Source organism: Mirounga leonina, unplaced genomic scaffold, assembly GCF_011800145.1.
Source record: "Mirounga leonina isolate KUSES-001 unplaced genomic scaffold, KU_Mleo_1.0 Mir_82, whole genome shotgun sequence".
NCBI lineage: Eukaryota > Metazoa > Chordata > Mammalia > Carnivora > Phocidae > Mirounga > Mirounga leonina.
This window is the reverse complement of record NW_023270825.1, coordinates 1688230-1713754: the sequence shown is the minus strand read 5'-3', so window position 1 is coordinate 1713754 and position 25525 is coordinate 1688230. Positions and strand designations below refer to the sequence as shown.

General features: G+C 45.9%; 1 protein-coding gene across 1 annotated transcript in view; it reads left to right on the top strand.

Moving 5' to 3' along the window:
- TDRD9 (tudor domain containing 9) overlaps positions 1 to 25525 on the top strand; it is an 89931-nt gene that overhangs the window by 23895 nt on the left and 40511 nt on the right. The window contains exons 7-19 of the mRNA XM_034992976.1: positions 384 to 487; positions 8956 to 9020; positions 10929 to 10983; positions 11143 to 11227; positions 12539 to 12596; positions 15911 to 16015; positions 20717 to 20814; positions 21667 to 21798; positions 23373 to 23538; positions 23626 to 23689; positions 23764 to 23827; positions 24113 to 24157; positions 24885 to 24938. Coding sequence (XP_034848867.1) covers positions 384 to 487; positions 8956 to 9020; positions 10929 to 10983; positions 11143 to 11227; positions 12539 to 12596; positions 15911 to 16015; positions 20717 to 20814; positions 21667 to 21798; positions 23373 to 23538; positions 23626 to 23689; positions 23764 to 23827; positions 24113 to 24157; positions 24885 to 24938 — 1095 coding nt within the window. The remainder of the gene's footprint in view (positions 1 to 383; positions 488 to 8955; positions 9021 to 10928; positions 10984 to 11142; positions 11228 to 12538; positions 12597 to 15910; positions 16016 to 20716; positions 20815 to 21666; positions 21799 to 23372; positions 23539 to 23625; positions 23690 to 23763; positions 23828 to 24112; positions 24158 to 24884; positions 24939 to 25525) is intronic.

The window sequence follows — 25525 nt, the reverse complement described above, 5'->3', positions numbered from 1 at the left end:
GTTGACGTAACAGGGCTTGTTGAGGTAGATGCTTCACAGAGGGGCAGACCGCTGGTGCTGGGATCAGAAACTCCTCTGGGTTCCATACACATTTGGAGCAACTTAATTCTGCCTGCAAACTAGATTGCCAGAAGGACATTTCCCTTCTGTACGTTTGGCTCCTGAGTCCATCCTTGCTCTAGTAACAGGGTCAGGGATGTGGATGTTGGGAGCCTTGAGTAGAGCTTGACACTCAGCAAGTGTTCACATCTTGGGTGAAGATGATAGTCTTTCTATCGGGGGTATTTGTTACCGGGATACACTAAAGAGAGTCGCCCTTCCAGCCCCAGAACCCCCTTGTAGTCGTGTTCGGATATACCAGCTTTTTCTTTTACTGTGTCTAGCTCCCCCCTTGTGTCCTGGAGGAGCCAGTGATTCCTAAGGACATATATGAAGTTGCCGTCTCCCTGATCCAGATGTTCGATGACTTGGACGTGAAGGAGAGAGGGTAAGAAACACTCTGCCTGGCAGTGTGCTTGAAGTATGATTTTTAAAAATGTGGTATTCATTTAGACACTTTTTAGTGTTTTTATAATGTTAAGATATTACCGTAGATACTTTTTCCAGTAGTCACTGTATATATTTTAAAACAGTGTTAGTACATTGCAATTTTTTTTTTTACTGAACATTTCCACTTTAGTTAAAACCAAGTACAGTTTTAAGACTGACAGTTTTAAAAGCCAGAAATCACAGCCTGAAGAGAGAGTGGTTTCCAGACGTGCTGAGTCCTGTCACTCCTAGTCTGAGGCAAAATGGAAGGGACCAGGCTAGGAGAAGCAGTTGAGAGCCTTTCTTTGCCTTCATTTGTGTTTGTCAGGAAGATATGCTCCTGACTCACAGCAGGCTCCTTTGTCATCCAGTCTTTCACTCTGTGTTTAGCTGGACCTTTGAAACCAGGAACCTATTTTCCCTTAGGAACAACTTCAGGTTATAAGTGGTGTTTAGAGTCTGTAATTTAAAAAATGTACTGCTTTCTGAACCTTTCTGTGCTCATTGTACTACAGTTCCTACATAGAGTTTATCTGTCATAGCGATGGACACCGAGGACGTAGAGTCCCCCTCCTCACGACAGCCAGAGTGTGAGTGTGGGTAGCTGGTGGTCTTACAGGCCTGACACACACACCTGTGCCTCTCTCCTTTTATGTTAGTTGCTAAGTGTAAATACCTGTGAAGTGTGAAGTTACTCGTGCTCTTAACGTTCCTTCGGAGCATGGCCTGACAGTGAGCCCGCTATAACCCAGTCTCTTGCCCCTCCAACCTGCTTGCACTTGCCTAGTATTGTAGCTGTGTTTCTGAGCTCCCACCGATGTTTGTTATGTTTACATTATCAGTGTGTTTTGATTTACCCAATATATATCATTTTATTTACTCGTTACTCTGTCTTACATCTTAGACTTTCCTTAGATCATTTTCGTTCTTCCTAAAGTACATCTTCTAAAGTTTTTAAGGGTCTGTTGGTAAATGTTCTTAGTTTTTATTTTGCCAAAAATGTCTTTATTTCACTCTCATTCCTTTTTTATTTTTTAAAGGTTTTATTTATTTGAGAGAGAGAATGAGAGAGAGCATAAGAGGGGAGAGGGTCAGAGGGAGAAGCAGACTCCCTGACGAGCAGGGAGCCCGATGCGGGACTTGATCCCGGGACCCCAGGATCATGACCTGAGCTTAACCAACTGAGCCACCCAGGCGCCCCTTTCACTCTCATTCTTGAAATAGTTTTGTTAGGTGTAAAATGTAGGTGGTTCTTTCTCTCCTTATTTCTGCTTTTTCTAATTCTTTCATTTAAATAACTTTAGTGAGATGTAATTTGCATACATTAAATACAACCATTTTTATTTTTCCTTCTGTAATTTGATGATGTTTTCCCAGAGTCTGGCTTCTCTTATTGCAGTGAGAAGTCACCTTTTGGTCTAACCCCTCCTTGTAGGAATATCTGCCTTTTGGCTCCGGCTGACTTTCAGCCATGCTCTTATTCTTAGAGGAACTATGGTGTGACTTCTGCAAGCAGGTGGGAGTTACTCTTCTGTGATCTTGCTTGAGGTTCGGCGGGCTCATGGAGTGGGAACATTGGTTGGTGTCTCTGAAGTTGCCTGACAACCTTTCATCCAGTAGAGTGAGCATTCACTGATGATCCTACCACATGGATGGTGGTCTAATGTAATCATTTGTTCTTACTGCCTGGAATTATTCTATAAAGAGGAATTTCCCTTTTATTACCCTGCTGCTTCTCTCTCTCTTTCTTTTAATATCACAGTGCACTCATAGATTTTTTTCCCTTAAAAGAGACTTTATTTTTTAGAGCGGTTTTAGGTTCACAGCAGTATTGAGGAGAAAAGCCCAGAGTTCCCATATACCCGTTCCCTGACACATGCACAATGTCCCCATCTTGCACTGGAGTCCTACCTTTGTTTTAAATGACACATCATTATCACCCACAGGCCATAGTTTACTTCAGGGTTCACTGTTGGTGTTGTACGTTTTGCGGGTTTTGACAAGCTTATGACAATGCATATCCACCATTGTGATACCGTGCAGAATAGTTTTACTGCCCTCAGATCCTCTGTGCTCTGCCTGTTCTTCCCTACCCCCCACCCCCCGTAACCCATGTCAACCTTCTTAATTTCTCCATAGTTCTGCCTTTTTTGCGGTGTCATGGAGTTGGGAATCATACATATGGAGTCTTTTCAGATGGGCTTTTCCCCCTTAGCAATATGTATGTAAGTTTCCTCCATGTTTTTTTATGGCTTGATGGCTCATTTCTTTTTTTTTTTTTTCTTAAAGATTTATTCATTTACTTGACAGAGAGAGAGGGAACACAAGCAGGGGGAGTGTGAGAGGGAGAAGCAGGCTTCCCACAGCGCAAGGAGCCCGATGCGGGGCTCGATCCCGGGACCCCGGGATCATGACCTGAGCCGAAGGCAGACGCCTAAGGACTGAGCCACCCAGGCGCCCCTTGATGGCTCATTTCTTGTTAGCGCCAAACAGCATTCCTTTATCTGGATGGTCCACAGTTTATTTCTCCATTTACCTACTAAAGGACATCTTGGTTGCTTCCAGATTTGGGCAATTTGAATAAAGCTATTGTAAATATCTCTGTGCAGATTTTGTGTGGACATGTGTTTTCAACACCTTTGGGTAAATATCAAGGAGCATGATTGCTTGATCATGAAATGCAAGTATGTTTAGTTTTGTAAGAAACCACCTAATTGGGGCGCCTGGGTGGTTCAGTCGGTTAAGCATCTGCCTTCAGCTCAGGTCATGATCCTAGGGTCCTGGGATCGAGCCCGAGTTGGGCTCCTTGCTCAGCAGGAAGTCTGTTCTCCCTCTCCCTTTGCCCCTCCCCCTGCTCATTGGCACTCTCTCTTGATCTCTCAAATAAATAAATAAATAAAATCTTAAAAAAACCAAACACTTAAGTGTCTTCCCCTGTGGCTGCACCGTTTCACATTCCCCACAGTGAATGAACGAGAGGCCCTGTTGCTGCACATCCGCGCTGACATTTGGTTTTGCCGGAGTTCTGGATTTCGGCTGCTCCGTTTTGTTTGGTTACTGTCAGAGTGTTGTTGTGAATTAGGACCTTCAGCATTATATTGTCCCCTTCTTTGTCTTGCTTAATGCTGGGGGTCTGAATTCTACTTTCTCATGTTTCAAGATTGAAACCCCTACTTTTCTTTGCCTCTAAAACCTTTGCGATCCCTTTATTTTCATTCTTTTTAAAAAAAGATTTTATTTTACTTATTTATTTGAGAGCACTCAAGCAGGGGAAGGGGCAAAGGGAGAGAGAATCTGAAGCAGACTCTATGCTGAGCACAGAGCCCGACGTGGGGCTCGATCTCAAGACTGCAGGATCATGACCTGAATTGAAACCAAGAGAGTTGGACGCTCAACTGACTGAGCCACCCAGGCGCCCCTCCCCATAGTCTGTTCTAGAACATTTTCATCATCTCAAAAAGAGACCATGACCTTTTTGCTCTCTTCCCTCATCCTTCCCCTTCACCCCCAGCTCTAAGTGACCACTAGTCAACTTCCTGTCTCTGTAGGACCTTCATATGAAGGGAATCTGATCTTTGGTGACTGACTTCTTTCACTTACTGTAAGTTTTCAAAGTTCATCCATGTTGCAGCATATGTCAGTATTTTATTCCTTTTTGGGGATGAATAGTACTCAGTTGTGTGGATATACCACGTTTTGGTGATCCACTTGTGCATTGATGGTGTTTTAGGTTCTCTTTCTCCTTTTGTCTTTTATGAATAATGTTGCTGTGAAAGTTTTCGTGCGGGTACTTGTGTGGACATTTTTCTTGTGTATATGCGTAGGAGTGGAATTGTTGAGTCATACGGTCACTCTGTGTGTGACCATTTGAGGAAGTGCCAGACCGTTTTCCAGAGCATCAGCATCGTTTTACATTCCCACCAGCACCTTAGGAGGGTCCTGATTTCTCCACGTCCTTGCCACTACTGGTTGATACCTGAACTTTGCTTGTAGCCTTCCTAGTGGCCATGAGGTGGTAGTACGTTGCGGTTTTGATTTACGTTTCCCTGATGACTAATGATGCTGAACATCTTTTTATGAGCTTACTGGCCCTTTGTGTATCTTCTTTAAAGATACATGTATTTATATTTAGAGACGTAAGGCCTTTGTCCATTTTTAATTGGATTATTTTTTTATTATTGAATTTTAAGAGTTCTTTATATATTCCAGATACAAGCCCTCTACCAGATACATGATTTGCAAATTTTCTCACATTCTGCAGATTGTGTTTTTATTTTCTTGCTGGTGTCTTTTGAAGCACAGAATTTGTAATTTTGGTAAAGTCTGATTTGTCTGCTTTTTCTTTTGTTGCTCATGCTTTTTGTGACCTAGCTAAGAATCCATTGCCAAGTTCAGGCTTATGAAGATTTATCCCTATGTTTTCTTCTAAGAGTTTTATAGTTTTGGCTCTTTCATTTAGGTCTTAGGTCTTTTTTTTTTTTTTTTAAAGATTTTGTTTATTAGAGAAAGAAGGAGCAGGGGGAGGGGCAGAGGAAGAGGGAGAAGCAGACTCCCTGCCGAGCAGGGAGCCCGATGTGGGACTCGATCCTGGGACTCCAGGATCATGACCTGAGGCGAAGGCAGACACTTAACCGACTGAGCCACCCAGGTGCCCTAGGTCTTAGGTCTTTGAATTAATTTTTATGTATGTGTAAGGTGAGAGTCCAGCTTCATTCTTTAGTGTGTGTGCTATCCATTTGTCCCAGCACTGTTGGTTAAAAGACTCTTCTTTCCCCATTGTATGGCGTTGGCACGCTTGCTGAAAATGAGTTGTGCATAGACGTATGGGTTTATTTTTAGACTCTAAATTCTATTCTGTTGATCTATATATCTGTCCTCAGGCTAGTACCACACTATCTTGATTACCATTGCTTTGAAGTAATTTTGAAATTAGGAGTGTATGGGTCTCATAACTTTATTCTTTTTTTAAAAAAATTTTGTTTTATTATGTTGTTAGTCACCATACAATACATCCTTAGTTTTTGATGTGGTGATCCACAATTCATTGTTTTCGTATCACACCCAGTGCTCCATGCAGTACATGCCCTCCTTACTACCCATCAGCGGGCTAACCCATCCCCCCACCCCCCTCCCCTCTAGAACCCTCAGTTTGTTTCTCGGAGTCCATAGTCTCTCATGGTTCATCTCCCCCTCCGATTTACCCCCCTTCATTTTTTCCTTCCTTCTCCTAATGTCCTCCATGCTACTCCTTACGTTCCACAAATAAGTGAAACCGTATGGTAATTGACTTTCTCTGCTTGACTTATTTCACTTAGCATAATCTCCTCCAGGCCCATCCATGTTGATGTAAAAGTTGGGTATTCATCCTTTCTGATGGCTGAGTAATATTCCGTTGTATATATGGACCACATCTTCTTTATCCATTCATCTGTTGAAGGGCATCTTAGCTCTTTCCACAGTTTGGCTATTGCAGACATTGCTGCTATGAACATTGAGGTGCATATGGCCCTTCTTTTCACTACATCTGTGTCTTTGTGGTAAATACCCAGTAATGTAATTGCTGGGTCATAGGGTAGCTCTATTTTTAATTTTTTGAGGCACCTCCACACTTTCCAAAGTGGCTGTACCAACTTGTATTCCCACCAACAGTGTAGGAGGGTTCCCCTTTCTCCACAACCTCTCCAACATTTGTTGTTTCTTGCCTTGTCAATTTTTACCATTCTAACTGGTGTAAGATGGTATCTCAGTGTGGTTTGATTTGAATTTCCCTGATGGCTAATGATGATGAACATTTTTTCATGTGTCTGTTAGCCATTTGTATGTCTTCTTTGGAGAAGTGTCTTTTCATCTCTTCTGCCCATTTTTTGACTTGATTATTTGTTTTTTTGGGGTGTTGAGTTTGAGAAGTTCTTTTTAGATCTTGGATACCAGCCCTTTATCTGTAGTGTCATTTGCAAATATCTTCTCCCATTCAGTGGGTTGTCTCTTTGTTTTGTTGACTGTTTCCTTTGCTGTGCAGAAGCTTTTATCTTGATGAAGTCCCAAAAGTTCATTTTGCTTTTGTTTCACTAGCTTTTGGAGATGTATCTTGAAAGAAGTTGCTGTGGGCGATGTCTAAGAGGTTACTGCCTATGTTCTCCTCTAGGATTTTGATGGATTCCCTTCTCACATTGAGATCTTTCATCCATTTTGAGTTTATCTTTATGTACGGTGTTAAGAGAATGGTCTAGTTTCATTATTTTGCATGTGGCTGTCCAATTTTCCCAGCATCATTTATTGAAGAGACTCTCTTTTTTCCACTGCATATTTTTTCTTGCTTTGTCAAAGGTTATTTGACCAAAGAGTTGAGGGTCCATATCTGGGTTCTCTGTTCTGTTCCATTGGTCTATATGTCTGTTTTTGTGCCAGTACCATGCTGTCTTGGTGATCACAGCTTTGTAATATAGCTTGAAATTGGGCAACGTGATGCCCCCAGCTTTGTTTTCCTTTTTCAACATTTCCTTGGCGATTCGGGGTCTTTTCTGATTCCATACAAATTTTAGGATTGTTTGTTCCAGCACTTTGAAAAATGTCATTGGAATTTTGATCGGGATGGCATTGAAGGTATAGATTGCTCTGGGTAGCATAGATATTTTAGCAATGTTTATTCTTTTTTTCTTTTTTTAAAGATTTTATTTATTTATTTGAAAAAGAGAGAGAGAGTGTGTGTGTTCAAGCAAGAGAGAGAGAGAACACCAGCCATGGGAGGGGCAGAGAAGCAGACTCCCTGCTGAGCAGGGAACCCAATGCGGGACTCAGTCCCAGGACCCTGGGATCATGACCTGAGCTGAAGGCAGACACTTAACTGAGCTATTCAGGTGCCCCAAGGGCCTCAGGCACCCTTGAAAATCATTTTTAAAAAAGATTTTATTTATTTGACAGAACTAGAAAGCAGGAGAGCATCCACAGTGGAAGCGGCTCTTTTTTTTGTTGTAGGTCTATTCAGATTGGTTTTTTTTTTTTGGGTCAGTTTCAGTAGTTTGTGTCTTTTTAGGAATCTGTCATTTCATGTCAACTATCCACTTTGTGGGTGTACAATTATCCATAATATTCCTCTATAATCTTATTTCTGTAAAGTGAATAGTAATGTCCTCTCATTTCTGATTCTGTCTAGTATTTTGAATCTTCTCTCTTTTCCTCTTGGTTAAACTAGGTAAAGATTTGTCCTTTTCATTGATTTTTTTTTTTTTTTTCTAAGACCCAGGTTTGGCTTTTGTTGATTTTTCTCTGTTGTTTTACTTTCTCTATTTTATTAGTTTTCACTCTAGTCTTTATCATTTCTTGGAGGAGCCAAGCAGCAGCAATCCAGGCTGTGTCTGGGAACAGTAACTGCAGAGGAGGAGAAAAGTTGTGGGGGTGAGCTGGGCACCACAACACAGAGGCTCCGGGCCCCCGTCTGTTCCTGCCAACCCTCTTGTTGCTCAACCCGAGGCACCTGATTTGCTTGTCTGTCTCTTGTCTGTCTCACGAGCTAGAATGTGAGCTCCAAAGAGCAGGGACCTTACCTGTCTTGTTACTGCCTTACCCGCCTGCTTGAGGAGAGCTCACAGGATGCGGAGGATGAAAGTTCTGATTTCACACAAAGGAAATATTTTGATGGGAGTGGGAAGGGAAGCTGGTGGTTTGAGTTTAAGTTTTACTTGTATACAAGTTATTTTTAAAAGTTTTGCATTTTGAGATTCTGGATTACAGTAGCTAAATTTCAAGGGAAAGTTTGGCAGGTAATGCGTTTTTTTTTTTTTTTTAAAAGATTTTATTTATTTATTTGACAGAGAGAGAGTACAAGTAGGCAGAGAGGCAGGCAGAGGGAGAGGGAGAAGCAGGCTCCCCACTGAGCAGGGAGCCCGATAAGGGCCTCGATCCCAGGACCCTGGGATTATGACCTGAGCTGAAGGCAGCCGCCCAACCGACTGAGCCACCCAGGCGCCCCAGGTAATGAGTTTTTATAGGAGACAACAGTGGGAGTCGAGGGGCTTGGGGCCCCTTAGTGATTGTGGGGCCATGTCCTGGGGCCTCTTTGTTTTCTTAGGTACAAAAAGGAACATTGTAGGGCGCCTGGGTGGCTCAGTTGGTTAAGCAACTGCCTTTGGCTCAGGTCATGATCCTGGAGTCCCTGGATCGAGTCCCGCATCGGGCTCCCTGCTCAGCAAGGAGCCTGCTTCTCCCTCTAACCCTCCCCTCGTCATGTACTCTCTCTCTCTCTCTCTCATTCTCGCTCTCTCAAATAAATCTTTAAAAAAAAAAAAAAACCTTAAAAAAAAAAAAGGAACATGATAGTGGATGGTCTGTAAGAGATTTTCGCAATCAGAAGCCTGGACTTTAGGATTCTGGAACAGCAGTGGCTGCGCTCACCTGGATTAATGTTTGTGCACTTCACGTTTGTAACAGGAGCAAGACCTGGTCGGGTGCCCAGTTTGTGTTGGAGCGGAGCAGCGTGTTGGTGTTTTTGCCAGGTGAGCGTCATACCTGTGACCTGGAATTACAATGTCCTGGATGGAGGCTGTGTTTGCGTCTAGCCCATGTTGTGAGAAATGGTACTCGCCATGTCAGTTTAGTTGTTTTTTGGACCCCGAGAACCTGAACAAGTGTGATTTGCAGTTTGATCTCTTACTGTAACCTGAGTATTGCTAAAGTGATTGATCACGAAGAGTTCAATTTTTTGAAGGCAGTCTTACCCCTTCAAAATTTTCAATAAAATAATTGGCTCTGTTAAATTTGCTCTTTCATGTAGCTGGTTATAGATGTGAGGTAATGGCCTCTAGCGTACGCTTAGAGCTCTCTCGGTGATAGTGTTTTTCCTGTGACCCCGCAGGGGTCCTCAGGAGGGGCCTGGCATCCCTTTCTTAGTATTTGGGAAAATTGGCCCTTCAGATATCTGAAAAGATTAATTTATGTTAAATTGTACTTTTTCAAAATAATGTTTTTGATTTTTTTAATCAAGTGGTACTGTTTAGTGAAATATTATGACAATAATATATTTTTTTGTTGTCGGAAGGTAATATAGAGGGCGTTTGAATGTTTGTGCTGGTAGATTTGGAGAACAAAAAGCCTGAATAAAAGTAACATACTTAATTTTGGGGTGTAGCATTTGAGGGTACAACTTTGATCATGTTTTGCTTAGGCTCCTTTGGATTAGTTTTGTACCCAGGAAACGCCATTAGCTGGCAGTGGGGTGGAGCTGTATTTACCCCAATAAATATTTGTCAAAGACTGCTGTGCACATAACAGCATATTAAGAAAATGTATGACCAGAGCAGAGCCACAGTGGTATGAGCTTAAGAATACCTAAAAGCGAGGTGAATACCTTTTAAGTGCTAAACATTTTCTGCAGAAAATATTAACAAATGATATTTTACAGCTTATTTTGTTGTCTTTTTGTTCTGTGTTTATGTGAATGCAGGTTTGATATATATTTATTTCATTTTGATCTTTTGGGAATGGTTCTGTGCTAGTTTTGTAGGGCTGCTGTGCTAAGGGGCTAAGCTGTACATCTTCAAACCACAGATTTATTCTCTCACTGTTCTGGAGACCAGGAGTCCAAAATCAAGGTGTTGGTAGGGCCCTGCTCCCTCTGGGGCTCTGGGTAGAGTCCTCCCTTGCCTCTGCCAGCTTCTGGCGGCCACCTTCCATCCATTCTTGGCATCCCTCCTGTCTCTGCCCCCCTTGTTAACATGGCGTGCATGCCCTCTGTCTGTCCCTCTCCCTCCCCCTGAAGGGAACACCATTTGTATTGGAGTAAGGGCCTGTCTTCTCCAGTATGATCTCACCTTAGCTCATTATGTCTGCAGTGATACTGTTTGCAAATAAAATCATGTTCTCAGGTACTGGGGCTAGGACTTGAACATCTCTTTGGGGGACACAGTTCAACCCATTATAGGGTTGATACTTCAGGGTGACGGAAAAGCACGTGAAAGTTTTACCTATCCATAGACATTTCTTAAACCTAATGAAAATAATTTAGCATATCTCTGTGACCAAGACTTTTTAAAAACTATTTTTTTTTTTTTGGTTGTGAAATGTTGGATGTTCATCGTAGGAAATTTGGAAAAGTCAGTGGGAAATAAAAATGTAAAATTGTTCACATGGCCACACTTGCAGGCAGTCACTGTTGTTAAAAGGAAAAGACTGGAAGAATATGGGTTTTCCCCCATATTTTCGAGTTACTAGTGGTCAGTGTCATTGTACATTTTTATTTGTAATTATGATGTAATTGGGCAAAGAGGATAACAAAGTCAAATAAAATGAATTGGTAGGCCTTTTTTGAAAAAGATGTCATTTTAATTTAAAGTTTTGTTGTTGTTTGTTTGTTTTAGTAATAAATACATCTTTTCTTCCCCCCTCTACTTCTTTTTCTTCCCCAGGTCTGGGTGAAATAAACTATATGCACGAACTTCTCACAAACATGGTTCACAAAAGGTGTGTTTTGAATGATGCAGCTTTGTTTTTACGGATAAACTATTCTACTGTTTCCGCCTTAAATAATTCTGATCACCTCCGTGAACAGTTAGTCTTTTTGTGTGTTCTCACATACATCTTCTCTTTATGGACATTTTATTTCATTAATCTGTTCCCTAGGTTACAGGTTTATCCACTGCATTCAAGTGTGACTCTAGAAGAACAGAATAATGTGTTTTTAAGTCCAGTTCCTGGGTACAGAAAGGTAGGAACCTGGGAGGCAAGTTGCAACCACTTCAGGTACATTTTTCTTAGAGACTACCAGCGGAGAATGCTAATATTCCAGCTTACTTGTATCCTATATTCTTAGCTAGTGTTTACTCCCTGAGCAAATAATTGCCGGATGAACCAGGTACGTTGTTTCATTTTGTCTTTTATTTTGTAAGTCAGTTGCTAACATCTTTAAATTTCCTCAGCTTCTGGGCATTGTTGCTAGTGGATTTTGATGTCTTTTACTTGTTGGCATTTCTCAAACCGTGGGACTGTTCTGGTATCCACAGAACTGCTCTGGCAACTTTGTTTAGAACCCACATTCTCACTCCTGTTTAAAGAGGATTTCTTTACTCTCGGGTTATGTGTGGACCACGGGAGTGTCTTAGCACAACCTTTTCGAGCTGCCTGAGATGGTCAGGAACGTTGCATGCACGATTCAGCCCCCTTGCTTCCAGTACAGATGTTCTGACTCTAGGGTAGCTGGGACCTTGCATGGTGTCCCAGTGCAGTCACTTCGTCTGTGTTAGCTTGGTTGTGCTTTTTTTGCCTCGGGGTGGTCCCCGCACCCCTGAAGTCCCATGTCTGAGGTCTGGGGTGGCTATCTTTGCCTGGCTCCTTGCCTTTTGTTGTAAATCACCTGCTGTGTTGGCGGGCTCTGTGTGTGAGGGATGACACCAGGAAGAGGGGTAGCAGTTAAGACCATGCATGTGGACCTGGACAGAGAGATGGCATGGGTCCCTGTCACCTGTCGTTGTGTGGCTTTGAGCAGATCATTTCTCTGAGACTTTGATTGTTGGAATGCAGACGGTTAGGAAGGTGAGTTGTAGGAGTGTGTGTCTGGACTAACATTACGGTAGTGGCACGGTGCCTGGCGCAGTGCCTGGGTGCGAGCAGTGCAAGGAAATAGGTACTATTTGTTGAACACTCAGTTCATGCCAGCAACAGTTCTAAGCACTTTACCCTTGTTAACTCCTGTGATCTTCAGAACAACCCTGCTGGGGCGGGCATCGTCATTATTATGTGCATGGTGTGTGTATGAGAACCATGAGGTAAGTAACTGGCCCAACGCCCCACCCTGGTGTAGGGCAGAGCTGGGGAGCCCACCCTGCACCAAGTCCCCCCACCCTCCTCCTGGACCCTTGAGCAGCTGTATCTTGTAGAAAATAGGAAAACTGTTAATTTTAAAATTTGAGTCCAGTATTTATATTAAAAAGCTTTTAAATAATTTTTGAGTTTGAGTTTTTTTTGTTTTTTTTTTTTACACAGTAAGAATGTCAGATGCTTTGTTTTTGATGTTTGCTAGATTATCCTGTCCACCAACATCGCAGAGAGCTCCGTCACTGTTCCAGATGTCAAATACGGTAAGACGGCTCTCTGTTTTCCCTACAACATAAACTGTAGTATTTGTAGGCCTATCTGCCCCCCAGAAATTCATCTTTCTCCTCCTCCCCATCTCTTCCACTGTTTGGAAGAGAGAATTTAGAAAAGTAGGCTCATACAGTTTCTCTGTACTTGTCGTTCACCTCTCGTTCCTCCTTTGGGAGCATTTTGAGGCCCTTGTGGACAGGAGGGCCTGGGGCTGTCACAGGTGCAGTTCTGCGGCTGGAGGGAGGGGGTGTGGGCAGGAGCTTGGCTGGTCTCTGTCACTCCGGGTAGCTTAGTGGGGTACCATGTCACCGCAGAGGGAAGCTACTCCAGCTGCCCTTTGGTATTCTCTGTGTATGTCCTTGATTACTTTGCTTTCTAAGCTCACTGATGCATGGTTTGAAGCCTCACAGTGCCAGACACTGTTCTCGATGCTGGGGGGACAGTGATGAATAAGCCAAAGCCCTGCCTCATGGTGGCTGTGCTCTGTGTTCTGGTGGGAGAGACAGACAATTAGCAGGCAAAAATAGGTATCATTTCAGGGAGGGTTCAATGCTGTGTAGGAAGGTACATCAGACAGAGGGTTACAGTTACTGGGAAAAACGATCTTTTAGACAGGGTGATATGGGAACACCTCGCTAAAGTGGTATTTGAACAACACTTGAATTGAGTGAGGAATGAGCCATGGGAAGACGTGGTTCGGGCTTAGGGAACGGGTTTGAGGAGAAGGAAGGGGACAGTGTGGCTGGACAGATAAACACGTAAACTTGGGGAATGACAGTGTCTTGTCTCTGTGCCAGGGATGATTCTAAGTGCTGGAGGAATAGTAAAGAGGCAGGAGTCTTTGTTATCACATACCTTCAGGGTGGGTAATTGAAAGACAAATAGAGACATGTAGTATGTGAAACGATGGTGTGTATAAGAGGAAGAAGTGGAGGGGCCAGGGAGTAGTGGGGAAGGGCAGCTGATGGAGTGGCCGGGGAAGGGGTGGAGGCTTTGGGAAGAGTGTTTGTAGGAGCAGCAGAGTGTGCAAAATCTGTAAAGCAAGTGCAGGGAACAGCAGGGAGGCCGGGGAGCTGCCCTAGGTGAACGGGAAGGAAGTGGTTGGAGGGAGAGGTCAGGGAGGTAAAGGGGTGGGGTACCAGGTCATTCAAGGCTTGTGAAGACTTCGGGTTTTGCTGGTGAGAGAGAGTTTTGAGAGTAGGGATGAAGGGGTGACATTGCCTACAGTTCATTCAGGGACAGACTACAGTGGGGCAGAGGGGAGTGGGGGGGCCGAGTGAGCAGGGTACGACTAGTGTGGTTTGCAGTGGGATTTGTTGGGAGGGACATAAGGAGCGGCCAGTTCTGGAGAGGTGTGCTGGGCGATCTGATGCGGGCTGTGGGAGACACAGAGCGGTAAGGTGGGGACAGCTGCTGCATGTCCAGGAACAGTTGGCTGTGTAGCCTGGAGACCAGAGGGCCGTGGGTGTCCGTGCTCCCAGGGTGCACATGGGGAAGGCATCTGGTATTTAAAGGTGGGCAGTAATGAGGAGCTGCAGAGGTGCAGCCAGCAAAGTCCTAGAAACCAAATCGGAAAGTGTTTTGAGGAAGATGGGTGGACGAGCATGTCATGCTGATGATTGGTTAAGTTTGAAGAAGACTAGAAATTGGCTATGGATTTAGCAACATGGACGTCATTGGTGACCTTGACCGAAGCAGTTTTGCTGGAGGTGACAGAGGGATGGGAGGAGAGAGGCATTGGAGGCAGTAAAGTCAGCACTCCTGAGGCATTCTGCAGAGAAATAGGGCCGTAGCTGAAGGGCAGCTGGAGCCAAGAGAACACATTTCTAGTAGCAGTGGGACAGCCAGCAGCACTTTCCCTGGGGGACGGGAAACGTACAGAGGACGATGCAGGAGAGAGGGCCTGGTTGCTGTGGCCTCATCCTTGTGAAGGGCAGAGGGGATGCGACAGGGCATCGCGTGGGTGCTCGGCCTCTGTGAGCATGAGGGCGGTTTAACTTTGCTCGCAGGGAAAGCCTGGAGTGTGAGGACGGGTGCCCGAGGGAGCTCACGAGGCCCTCTACCGCCTCTGCTTTCCCCTGGTGAGCCAGAAGCTCGGCCCTTAGTCCGCAGTGAGATCGGGGGAGCCATAGAGGTTTGAGAGGACCCTAAAGAGTCCGGGAGGGGGATTGATGGACCAGGGGCCGTGTCCCCTAAGGGCCCCGTGAGCCTCGTGGCCAGGAATAGAAGGGGCAGTCCGTCTGCTGGCCTGATGGGATTGTCCTTCTCTGGCTCCGGGGGACTGCACAGGGGAGGTGGGGAGTGGCAGTCTGCGCAGGCTGCGGTTGGTCAGACCAGCAGGTCAGCATGGGAGGGCGCAGAGTTCAGAATACCTTCAGGGAGTGGAGCTGAGGTTTGGTCAGCAGGGAGGGGAGGACAGGAGGCAGCAGATGGAGGGACAGCTAACAGGTCATAAGATGGACAGATCGCGGGGCCATCCGCAGGGAGTAAGGATTGCTGGGTAGGCCTGGAGGCAGGGAGAGGAAGGATAATTCTGGTTGGGAGGGGGCACTTGCTGTCACTATAACCCCCATGTCAGGTGCGGCCCTGGGTAGGAGCTGCTGGAGGGTGGAGGACAGGATGATGGGAGGGAGTTCATGCACCTGGGAGCCCGGATGCCTCCGGCATTGTTTGCTGGGCATGGAAATCACCAGAAATTCTGGTGGGAGAGGTGTTGGAGGGTGTGAGGACTGGGGAGCCAGGAAGGAGGGGGGGTGGTGAAGTGAAGGAGGCAGAGGTTTTCTGGGAGGGCAGTGGCAGGGAGGGGTGGGGGCGGATACGTGCTGCTCCTTCAGGCTCGGCGTGTGAGGGGGCGGGGAGAAGACAGCACCCTGCCTGCTAGCCTGGCCCCTTTCTACAGTCAGGACAGGGAGGATCTGTCCACAGGGGACTTGGAGGGACTTCTGTCAGTTGGGTCTCACAGATAGGACACTGAAGCCCCGAGAAGCTGAGCAGCTTGCCCTCCGCCCCGGATTTGAGCCCCCGCAGTCCAGCACTGCTGTCGTGTGTCCCTCTGACCATGCTCTTGTGGGTGCAGTCCAGACGGGCTCTTCCTATGGCATGTTGGGTCCACAGGGCTTTCCTAGTCCTTAGAAGAAAGAATGTGCACCTGGGCAGTAAGGAGTGGCCCGTGCATTTCCAGATGCTTCTGTATGTGCACTGATTCTAAAGACTGCATGTATCATACTGTTTTATCACTATGCATTGTGATTTTTACACAGTTATTCCTTGTTAGCATTGTGTTTACATTCCTTTTTTTAAATGACAGTTATAGATTTTTGTTTGACTAGAACTCTGGTTTGTGATGAAGATACGAATTATCAGAGTCTGCGATTGAGTTGGGCCTCTAAAACCAGTTGTAATCAGAGAAAAGGTAAGGCACTGTTCCGGCACAGTAGTGAATTGGTGGCACATTCAAGTGTCTTAAATTTTGGCTTTTGTATTTTTACTCTTATGCTGATACTTTCTTTACTGGAACCAGTTCTAAGTTTTAAGCAACAATAACTTATATCATCGGACTCTTCCTTTTAAATCTGTGGTTCTCCTCTCATCCATAGATTTAGGTGACAATTTTTGTACGTAACAGACAAGCATCTGCTCATCTCAACACTACCTTTTTTTTTTTTTTGGCAGTGAGTTCAAAAAGTGTCTGTGGAATGGTTATGGAGACCCAGTTAATTTTTGATAGTTTTTAAGTAATTTCTGGTAATCCTTCCACTGACTTCTCTCCAAGTTCTGATCCTTCTAGGAAGGGGCATTTTTCCTAACCTGGTGTCACGGGTTCAGCACCTGCTGCGACGTGCGCATGTTGTATCACTGGGGAGTTGAGGGTCCGGCGGCGCCTGTCGAGGGTGGGAGGCTTTGACCACAGTGGAGCCGCAGCTGTGACGTACTTGGGCAGGTTGCTGCTGTCACCTGTGGGGCTCGGGCCCCAGGGGACAGAGTTCTTGGCATGGCCTGAGAGGTGGCCTGTGTTTTATTAGAGGACTTTGTGGGAGGATGGGGGAAGGGCCATTCCAAAACACCTGCTGGGCAGTAAAGTTGCCACATCACAAATAGAGTCGAGGAACGTTCATTGAGTGCCGGTGGTGTGCTGGGCATGATTGTGAGAGTTTGATGGGAACTTGTGCCCACCCTGCGAGCTAGGACACGGTTAACACCCTCACTCACTTAGGTCCGTGTCTTAAACACGCGTCTCTGCTGCCTCCCCTGGGACGGCTTGCCCGGAGCTGGAGCGAACCGAATGATGGAGCGGCCACTCCAGTCTGGGCAGAAGCAGCTTCTCACTGGGCATGGTGGGAAAAACCCGATGTTGAGTTACATACCTCCCCACCCGGAACTGTACCCCAAACAAAAACCCATGCTCAGAAAAAATGACTAGAAATAAATACACAAAAATGTCAAAGTGATTATCTTTGGGTGGAAGTCTTGGGATTATAGGAGTTTTAGCTTTTGTCTATTTTTCTGTATGCTCAGAATTTCTGTGATAAAAATTTTTTCTCCTACAAGAAGTTGCAGAAATAGTCCTAGAGTCCCTTGAACGCTTGCCCCAGCGTCTCGCAGCTTGTTATCAGGGAGCTCTCCCAGCTGGAGTCAGGCGGTTGATGTCGGTACAAGGCTCACATGGATGCGCGCTCCGGTGTGTGTTCTGTGCACTTGGACCAAGTCGCGTGTAGACCGTGTCAGCACCACCGTCAGAACACAGCCGTGTTCCGCTGCATGGAAGGAAAGGCCCGGGGCCGCCTCTTGTGGTCACATCCCCGCTGCTCTCTGCCAGCCGCGGTCTCTTGTTCATTGACTTGTCGTGGCCAGGCCGCTGTACCCAGGGAGTCAGGCGGCAGGTAGCTTTTGAGGTGGGCTTGCTTTGCTCACCATAACCTCCTGAAGACCCACCCAGTTGCTGCACGTATCAGGAGTCCCTCTTGCTGCTGGATCTCATCGTGCCGTTCACCTGTGGGAGGACATTGGAGTGTCTCTGGTTCTGGGCGATTACAGATGAGGCCGCTGTGGATGGGGAGGTGCAGGCTTTGCGTGGACGTCAGTTCTCACTTCTCTGGGGTAAAAGCCCAGGAGTGCAATTACTGGGGGACACGGGGCACACGTGGTGAGTTTTATGACAAACTGCCGCACCTTGTGGCCGTGGCTGCCACGCCATTTCCCGTTCCCACCCGCCGTGTGCATGATGGCGTGCTGTGCTCCACGGTGTGCTCCCGTCGTGGCCAGCCTGCCGTGGGAGCGCTGTTTGTGGCTGTGGCCATTCTGTTTTTTTTAGTTTTTTTTTTGACTTTTTTTTTTTTTTTAAGATTTTATTTATTTGCGAGAGAGACAATGAGAGACAGAGAGCATGAGAGGGAGGAGGGTCAGAGGGAGAAGCAGACTCCCCGCCGAGCAGGGAGCCCGACGCGGGACTCGATCCCGGGACTCCAGGATCATGACCTGAGCTGAAGGCAGTCGCTTAACCAACTGAGCCACCCAGGCGCCCCAACATTTTTTTTTTTAAGATTTTTATTTATTTGACAGAGACAGTAAGAGAGGGAACACAAGCAGGGGGAGTGGGAGAGGGAGAAGCAGGCCCTCCGCCAAGCAGGGAGCCCGATGCGGGGCTCGATCCCAGGACCCTGGGATCATGACCTGAGCTGAAGGCAGACGCTTGACGACTGAGCCACCCAGGCGCCCCATCTGTGGCCATTCTAAAGGTGTGTAGTAACGCCTCCTTGAGATTAGGACGGCTGAGGTGAGCGGCTCGTCCTGTGCTGTTTCGCCATCCGTCTCTCTGCAGCACAACGTCTGTCTTTGCCTATTTTGTGGTGGGACTGTGTGCGGGTTGGCTGTGAGTTCTCTGTGCACCTGCCGTACCCGTGCTTTGTGAGCTGTTACGTGCGTGGTTCACACACGTTTCTCCCATTCCCTTCTGTCCTTTGTCTCTTCAAACTCTTCACAGGGTCTTTCAAAGAGAAAAGTTTTAAATTTGGCTGAGGTCCAGTGTATCTGATTTTCCTTTCCTTTCTTTGTTTTTTTTTTTTTAAAGATTTTATTTATTTATTTGACAGAGACACAGCAAGAGAGGGAATATAAGCAGGGGGAATGGGAGGGGGAGAAGGAGGCTTCCCGCGGAGCAGGGAGCCCGAGGCGGGGCTGGACCCCAGGACCCTGGGATCATGACCTGAGCTGAAGGCAGACGCTTAACGACTGAGCCACCCACGCGCCCCTGATTTTCCTTTCATGGATCATTTGGGATCACATGTAGGAACACTTCACCTCACCCTGGCTCGCAAAGGTGTTTCTCCTGGGTTTTCTTCTCAGAGTCTTCTAGCTGTATGTTCTGTATTTATGGCCGCGACCCATTTGAATTACTTTTTGTAATTACTTTTATGAGGTTTGGGATGAGGTTCATTTCTTTGTGGTGTCCGGTTGTTTCAGCACCATATAATTTTCCCCACCAAGTGGCTTCTGCACCTGGTGATGTGTCCCTGGGGCACATGTGTGTGGGGCTCTGTCTGGGGGCCTGGGGTCACCCTGTTGGACACTGGCATGTGCGGCTCTCCCTTCACCAGCGGCGCACTGGTTATAGTGAGACTGCACCTAAAACAGACGGGTTATCCCCGCTTTATTCTTTACTTTGAAAACTGTTGGACTTCTTCTACTTTGTCCTCCCATACAGATTTTAGAAGGAGCTTGTCTAGGTCATCAGAAAAATAATCTTGTGATTTTGATAGGAATTGTGTTAAACCTGTCGGTCAGTTTGTGGAGAATGGGTGTATTTCTTATGTTGACTCTTCCCGTCTTTGAACACACAGTGTGTGTGTCTATTTATTTAGGTCTTCTTTGATTTCTTTAATCAGTGTTGTGTTGTTTCCAGCATAAAGATCCTAAGTATTTAGTTTTACTTAGAGTGATTGTAAATGGCATTGCCTTTTTTTTTTTTTTTAAGATTTTATTTATTAGAGAGCACAAGCAGGGAGAGAGGCAAAGGGAGAGGGAGAAGCAGACTGCCCACTGAGCAGGGGGCCCGATGGATGTGTGTCCTGGGGCTCCAGTAATAGATGCTGAACCGACTGAGCCACCCAGGTGCCCAGCAATGCATTTTTAATTTCGATTTTTACATGTTCATTAGTGGTATATAGAAATGTCATTGACTTTCGTGTGTCAATCTTCTGTGACTTCGCCAAATTCACTAATTGGTTCTGGGAGTTGTTTTTGCTTTTGTTTTTGGTCATTACTTTGGAGTTTTCTACTTAGACAGTCCTGTCATGTGCAGGGAGGTGTGGGGTGGGGGTGATGGCAGTGCTGAAGTCTGGACTCCCCACTCGACCTCCTAGTGGGGAGGAGGTCTACCGGGGGAAGACAGTGGGGCTGGGGGGAGGGAATCCACACGGCCCCTCCATCTTTCCTTACTCCACATGTGGGGAAGGAAAGCACCTCCCCATGCTGCCCCATTTTGTAAAGCTGGATACTTATTAAGGACACCCTTCCCCCTTGCCCCATTCTCTCTCCTTCGGAGATTTTATCATGTTTTGGGTAAAGGAGTTTTTACTCTACAAGCAATACAATGGCAAGAGAAGAGTCATTTATATGGTAGCGCGTGAGGGCCAGGCCTGGCTCTGAGCTGTGTGCGTGTGATCCCTCATTTCGTGTGAAGCAGCTGTCCTGACGGCACCTTTGCGCAGGTATGAGGACAGATGGCCGCGGGAAAAGCCTACGCATACCACAGCCACCTCACTGGGGGAGCTGCACCTGCTCCAGCCAACTTTATGCTTTTGTGTTTTTTATTAGTATGAGCTTTGCATTTGCAGGAAATGTCTTTAAAATGTTTTGCTTTCCATTGCATATCGGGGCCAACATTGGTTTCTTTAGAAATACACATTGGATTTTATTCTGTGGATCACTGAGTACAAGTCAGTGCTTAATCCGCTTGTATAAGGGGACTTCTGACAGTAATTTACTCTAAAGTGTTTACTAACCTGGTCTGGTAGAAGATAAAGGTTTTCCTTAATATTTAGTGATTATTCTTAAATACTTATGCTAACGTTAAAGTGATTAGTGTCAAATGATGTTTGGATGCTTCCCCTTGCAGGCCGTGCGGGGCGAGTATCTAAAGGGTATTGTTATAGACTCATCCACAGGGATTTCTGGGACAGCTCCATCTCTGACCATGTCGTTCCGGAGATGCTGGTAATACTCTTTGGTCATTTTCTTTTTTCTTTTTTTAAAGATTTTATTTATTTGAGAGAGAAAGAATGAGACACAGAGAGAGCATGAGAAGGGGAGGGTCAGAGGGAGAAGCAGACTCCCTGCTGAGCAGGGAGCCCGATGCGGGACTCGATCCCGGGACTCCAGGATCATGACCTGAGCCGAAGGCAGACGCTTAACCAACTGAGCCACTCAGGTGCCCACTCTTTGGTCATTTTCAAAGTTTATTTTTTACAGACAGAGTTTTACTGAATCATCTTAAGTAATATAATCTTAGGTGTTCTATAATTTTGATTCCAGAAAAATCATCTGACCAAACTAGTCTTTAATCACAGTGCTAGCTTGCCATTTACTAAGGACCAGGCACTCTGCTAGGACTTCACATGCATGTTCAGTCTCTCATGGGAGGAGTGGTTCCTCATGTCTTTGGGCTCCATAGCCCCTTTACAGCTCATGAACGTGGGGTTGGCTGCTTGCTTCCTCTTCTCTGTCTCTCCTCTCCTCTCTTCTTCCTTCTCTGCTTCATCTTTCTCTTCCTTCTCTATCCCCGCTTCTTCCCCCATCTCTCTCTTCCCTCTCCTCCCTCTTCTCCCTCCCCCATCTGTGTCTCTCCCCCTCCTCTCCATGTCTCTCCCCCCTCCCCTACCTCCCCCGTCTCTGTCTCCTCTTCTTGTCTCTCTCCTGCTCTTTCTCCTCCTCTTGCCCTCTGTCTCTCTCTCCATCTTCTGTTTTTCTGTTTCTCTCCTCTCTTCTGCTCTGTGTCTGAAGTACTAGTCATGTGGGTAGGTTAATTATTTCGTTATTTTATTATTCCTAAATTTCTGCTCTTTTCAGCGTTGTCCGTTAGGAAGCACAATATTGAAAGTGAAATTGCTGGACATGGGTGAACCGAGAGCTTTGCTGGCAACCGCCCTTTCTCCGCCTAGTCTGAGTGACATTGAACGAACCATCCTTCTACTAAAGGAGGTACGTCTGTCTGATGTACGTCGGTGTTGGGAAAAGCTAAGATTTTGTTGGGTAAATTTTAGAAGTTTCGTATTGTGGATATCTTTAAAGAATTTTGATTGTCATGAATAATCAGCATTTGCTTGAGAAGGCATGTGCAATGCCTCATTGTTGATTGTAGATTCCACACCTGTTGTTTACTCCAGTTTTGTTAGTTGTGCTGCTGAGGCTCTTAGCTTTGCACGGCTCCCCCTCCCTCCCGCCTGCTGTGTGCTGGCTCCCCCAGGGGGTGCTGGGAGAAGAGATGCGTATGACGATATTGAACGGTTATTCTTTTTTTTTTTTTTTTTTAAGATTTTATTTATTTTTTTAGAGAGCGAGTGAGAGAGAAACAGCATGACAGGGGAGAGGGTCAGAGGGAGAAGCAGGCTCCCCGCTGAGCCGGGAGCCCGATGTGGGACTCCATCCCAGGACCCTGGGATCATGACCTGAGCCGAAGGCAGACGCTTAACCATCTGAGCCACCCAGGCACCCCTGAACGGTTATTCTTTTTTTTTTTTTAAAGATTTTTTATTTATTTATCTGAGAGAGAGAATGGGAGACAGCATGAGAGGGGGAGGATCAGAGGGAGAAGCAGACTCCCCGCCGAGCAGGGAGCCCGATGCGGGACTCGATCCCGGGACCCCAGGATCATGACCTGAGCCGAAGGCAGTTGCTTAACCAACTGAGCCACCCAGGCGCCCCTGAACGGTTATTCTTAAATATACCTTTCTGCACATGTTAAAGTAATTAACGCCAAATGGTGTTGGCACATTTCTTCTTCGAAGGCTGTGCGGGACAAGTGTCCAAAGGGCACTGTTGTCGGCTGATGCACAGGGATTTGGGGACAGCTCTTCCTGAGGCATCTGCCTGTGGTGCCCATCAGCTCCTTGGCTGTCTCCGCACTTTGCTGTCTCCGTGCAGGTCTGTCTCCACCCATCCTCGAGCTGTCTCCTTCCCTTGCGGGAAACTGCTTTACCTCCTTGGATCCTTGGATTCCTCACCCTGCTCGTGCTGTGCTCTTGCTGCTTGCAGCCCCGGTCTTGGCCTGCATGCCGCTTCGTGGGGCTGTAGATGTTCTGCTTCTGGCCCTCGAAGTTGGGGGTGCTCTGGCACTTGACTTTATTCTGATTCCTGTATTGGTTTCTATGAAATACCCTTTGTCAAGTTAAGGAAGTTTGTACCCATAGACAGTTTAATACTTTGCGTTGTGAGCGACCACTGCGATGTGGTAGTTATTAGGCCTTTGGTTTCATATGGTGCATGCCCTATTTGTTAAATTGGGAGTGAAATAGACCTTTGTGGGCGGATCTTGAGTGTTACCTTGTGGTGTCACCTTTTTAAAAAATAATAAAATGTATTCTAAGTTCCTAAAAGCAAATTAAAAGAATCTTTTTTGGTAGCATCAGTTTTTCGTCCGTCAATTTAGATGTCTTTTAGAATAATCTTTATCACCAGAATTTGGTCTTCATTTCCTGTTTAGACCCTCTGCCTTAAGGGAAAAAAGTGCAAGAAGAAGTCAGTGCTTGCTAACAGGGTTAATTTATTTTGTAAAGGTTGGGGCACTTGCAGTGAGTGGGCAGAGAGAAGATGAGAACCCTCATGATGGTGAGCTGACCTTCTTAGGAAGAGTTTTAGCCCAGCTTCCTGTTAATCAACAGCTTGGTAAACTCATAGTCCTCGGACACGTATTTGGATGTCTAGACGAATGTCTTATTATAGGTAAGTATGAGCACATGGAAATCTGCCTGAAGGGGTGTGGAAATCCACTCTAATGATCTCACCTCGTCTTTGTTTTTCTGTTGTTAGCGGCAGGTCTTTCTTTGAAGAACTTTTTTGCAATGCCTTTTAGGCAGCATCTTGATGGATACAGGTACGTAACATTCATAGTTTTAAAAGTCACTTTATTTTAATGGTATCGCATGACACTTTGTTATCCGTTTCTAGGAACAAAGTGAATTTCTCTGGCAATAGTAGGAGTGACTGTATTGCACTTGTTGAGGCTTTTAAAGTAAGTTTTCTCTGTGCGGGCGGGGGGGAAGCAACTACTGTGGATTGTTACATTTTCCTACCATAACCCTGTCTCTGCCGGAAGCAACATGATCATGGCCTGTTGATGTCCAACATGAAACAGACCATGTTGGAAGAAGTAAATGGGGGAGGGAGTCCAATTTTATGAAATTGATTGGAAAATATTAAATTTGTGTTTTCTGTGGTCAAAATGTGTTGAAATGAGAATTTAAAGTTTTTTAATTAGCTAATAAAGTGTTTTTGAGACTGGGTCCTTTACTTTTAGATGTGGCAGACTTGCAGAGAGAGAGGAGAGCTGCGGCATCCAAAGGTTGGTTCTTCCGTTTGTGGCCAGTGGTGAGGGACCCGGGGAGACTCCCCGAGGCTTCTCTCTTGGCCTGATCACCGCAGGTGACACAGGAGAGCGCCAGGCCTGCGCTGAGGTCACTGCGGCCTGTCCTCAGAGGGCGGCAGGCTGTGACAGTGAGCAGACAGTTGTGGGGCAAAGAGCCTGTCTTTGCTGGCAGTGGTCCCTCGCAGGGGCAGCTCTCAGCTCTGGGGGCCTGCGGCCGAGCCCTGCTGTGTGGCTGGCCTTCCGCCTCCACGTGCGCCTGATCCTGCGTAGGGTCAGGAGCTGCCCCAGCTGCCAGTGCTGGTCCTTGATGTGTGTGCCTTGGGGCACCGTGCACAACCAGCAAGTCCGGAGCCTTTCCTTTTGCTGTTTGTCAGCTCAGTTTTAGAGAATAGGCTTAAAAGAATTCAACATGTAGACCTCCTTTTTTTTTTTTTTTTTCTTTTTGGTCCGGTTTTGTTCCCCTTCTAAACTGATTAGGTTCAAAAGACTGTTGATGGGTTTGTGCGCTTAAATTTGCCAACTCTAGAGGTGTCCTTAGAAGAGCTACTCACGTTAAGGTTAAAACTTCCTTTTAGAGTCAGCCATGGTTTTTCTCTGGTTGGTATACGTGTTCTTTTTGACTTACAATTTTGGATGACATAGATGTATTATGGTAGCCAAATTCACTCTAATTTGTTCATTAACATTGTGCCTTTACTTAAAGGATGAACTTGACTGGGGGCGGTTAAATTACATTCAAATCAAGAGAATCAGAGAGGTGAGTCGTGAGTTCTGTGGGTGTTTGTGAGGTGCCCGTGGTGCGCAGTGTGGTGGTGAGCCCTCCGCCTCCAGTGGGGTCTGTGTTCGTGGTACGTGTTCAGGATGCACTTTCTGTGGTATGTAATTTATGAATATTTATGTTTAAGTATAGAGTACACACATACAACCTGTATGTATGATTAAATATATGTATTTAACTCATACTATTGTCGTATTCTTATAATTCCAAAAATGATAACATCATTTTCTCATTCTGAATATTGTGTACTTGTGCCCTCTCGGATTCTTGATTAGGTTTGTGTGTTCAGGAGGTCCCCAAACCACCCTCTGGCTCAGTGATTGGCTAGAAAGACTCACAGATCTCAGAAAAGCTATTCTACTCATGGTTATAGTTTATTAGAGCTAAGGGATGCAGGTTAAAATTAGCAAAGGTGAAAGGTACATGGGGAGAGGTCCAGACGACCCAGGTGCAAGGCTTCTTCCATTGGCTTTCCTGCGGGCTTGCGGGCACAGCCAGCTCTGCCAGCCACCATGGATGTCAGCAGGCGTGAGGTATTGCCAACCGAAGAGGCTCACTTGGGCCTT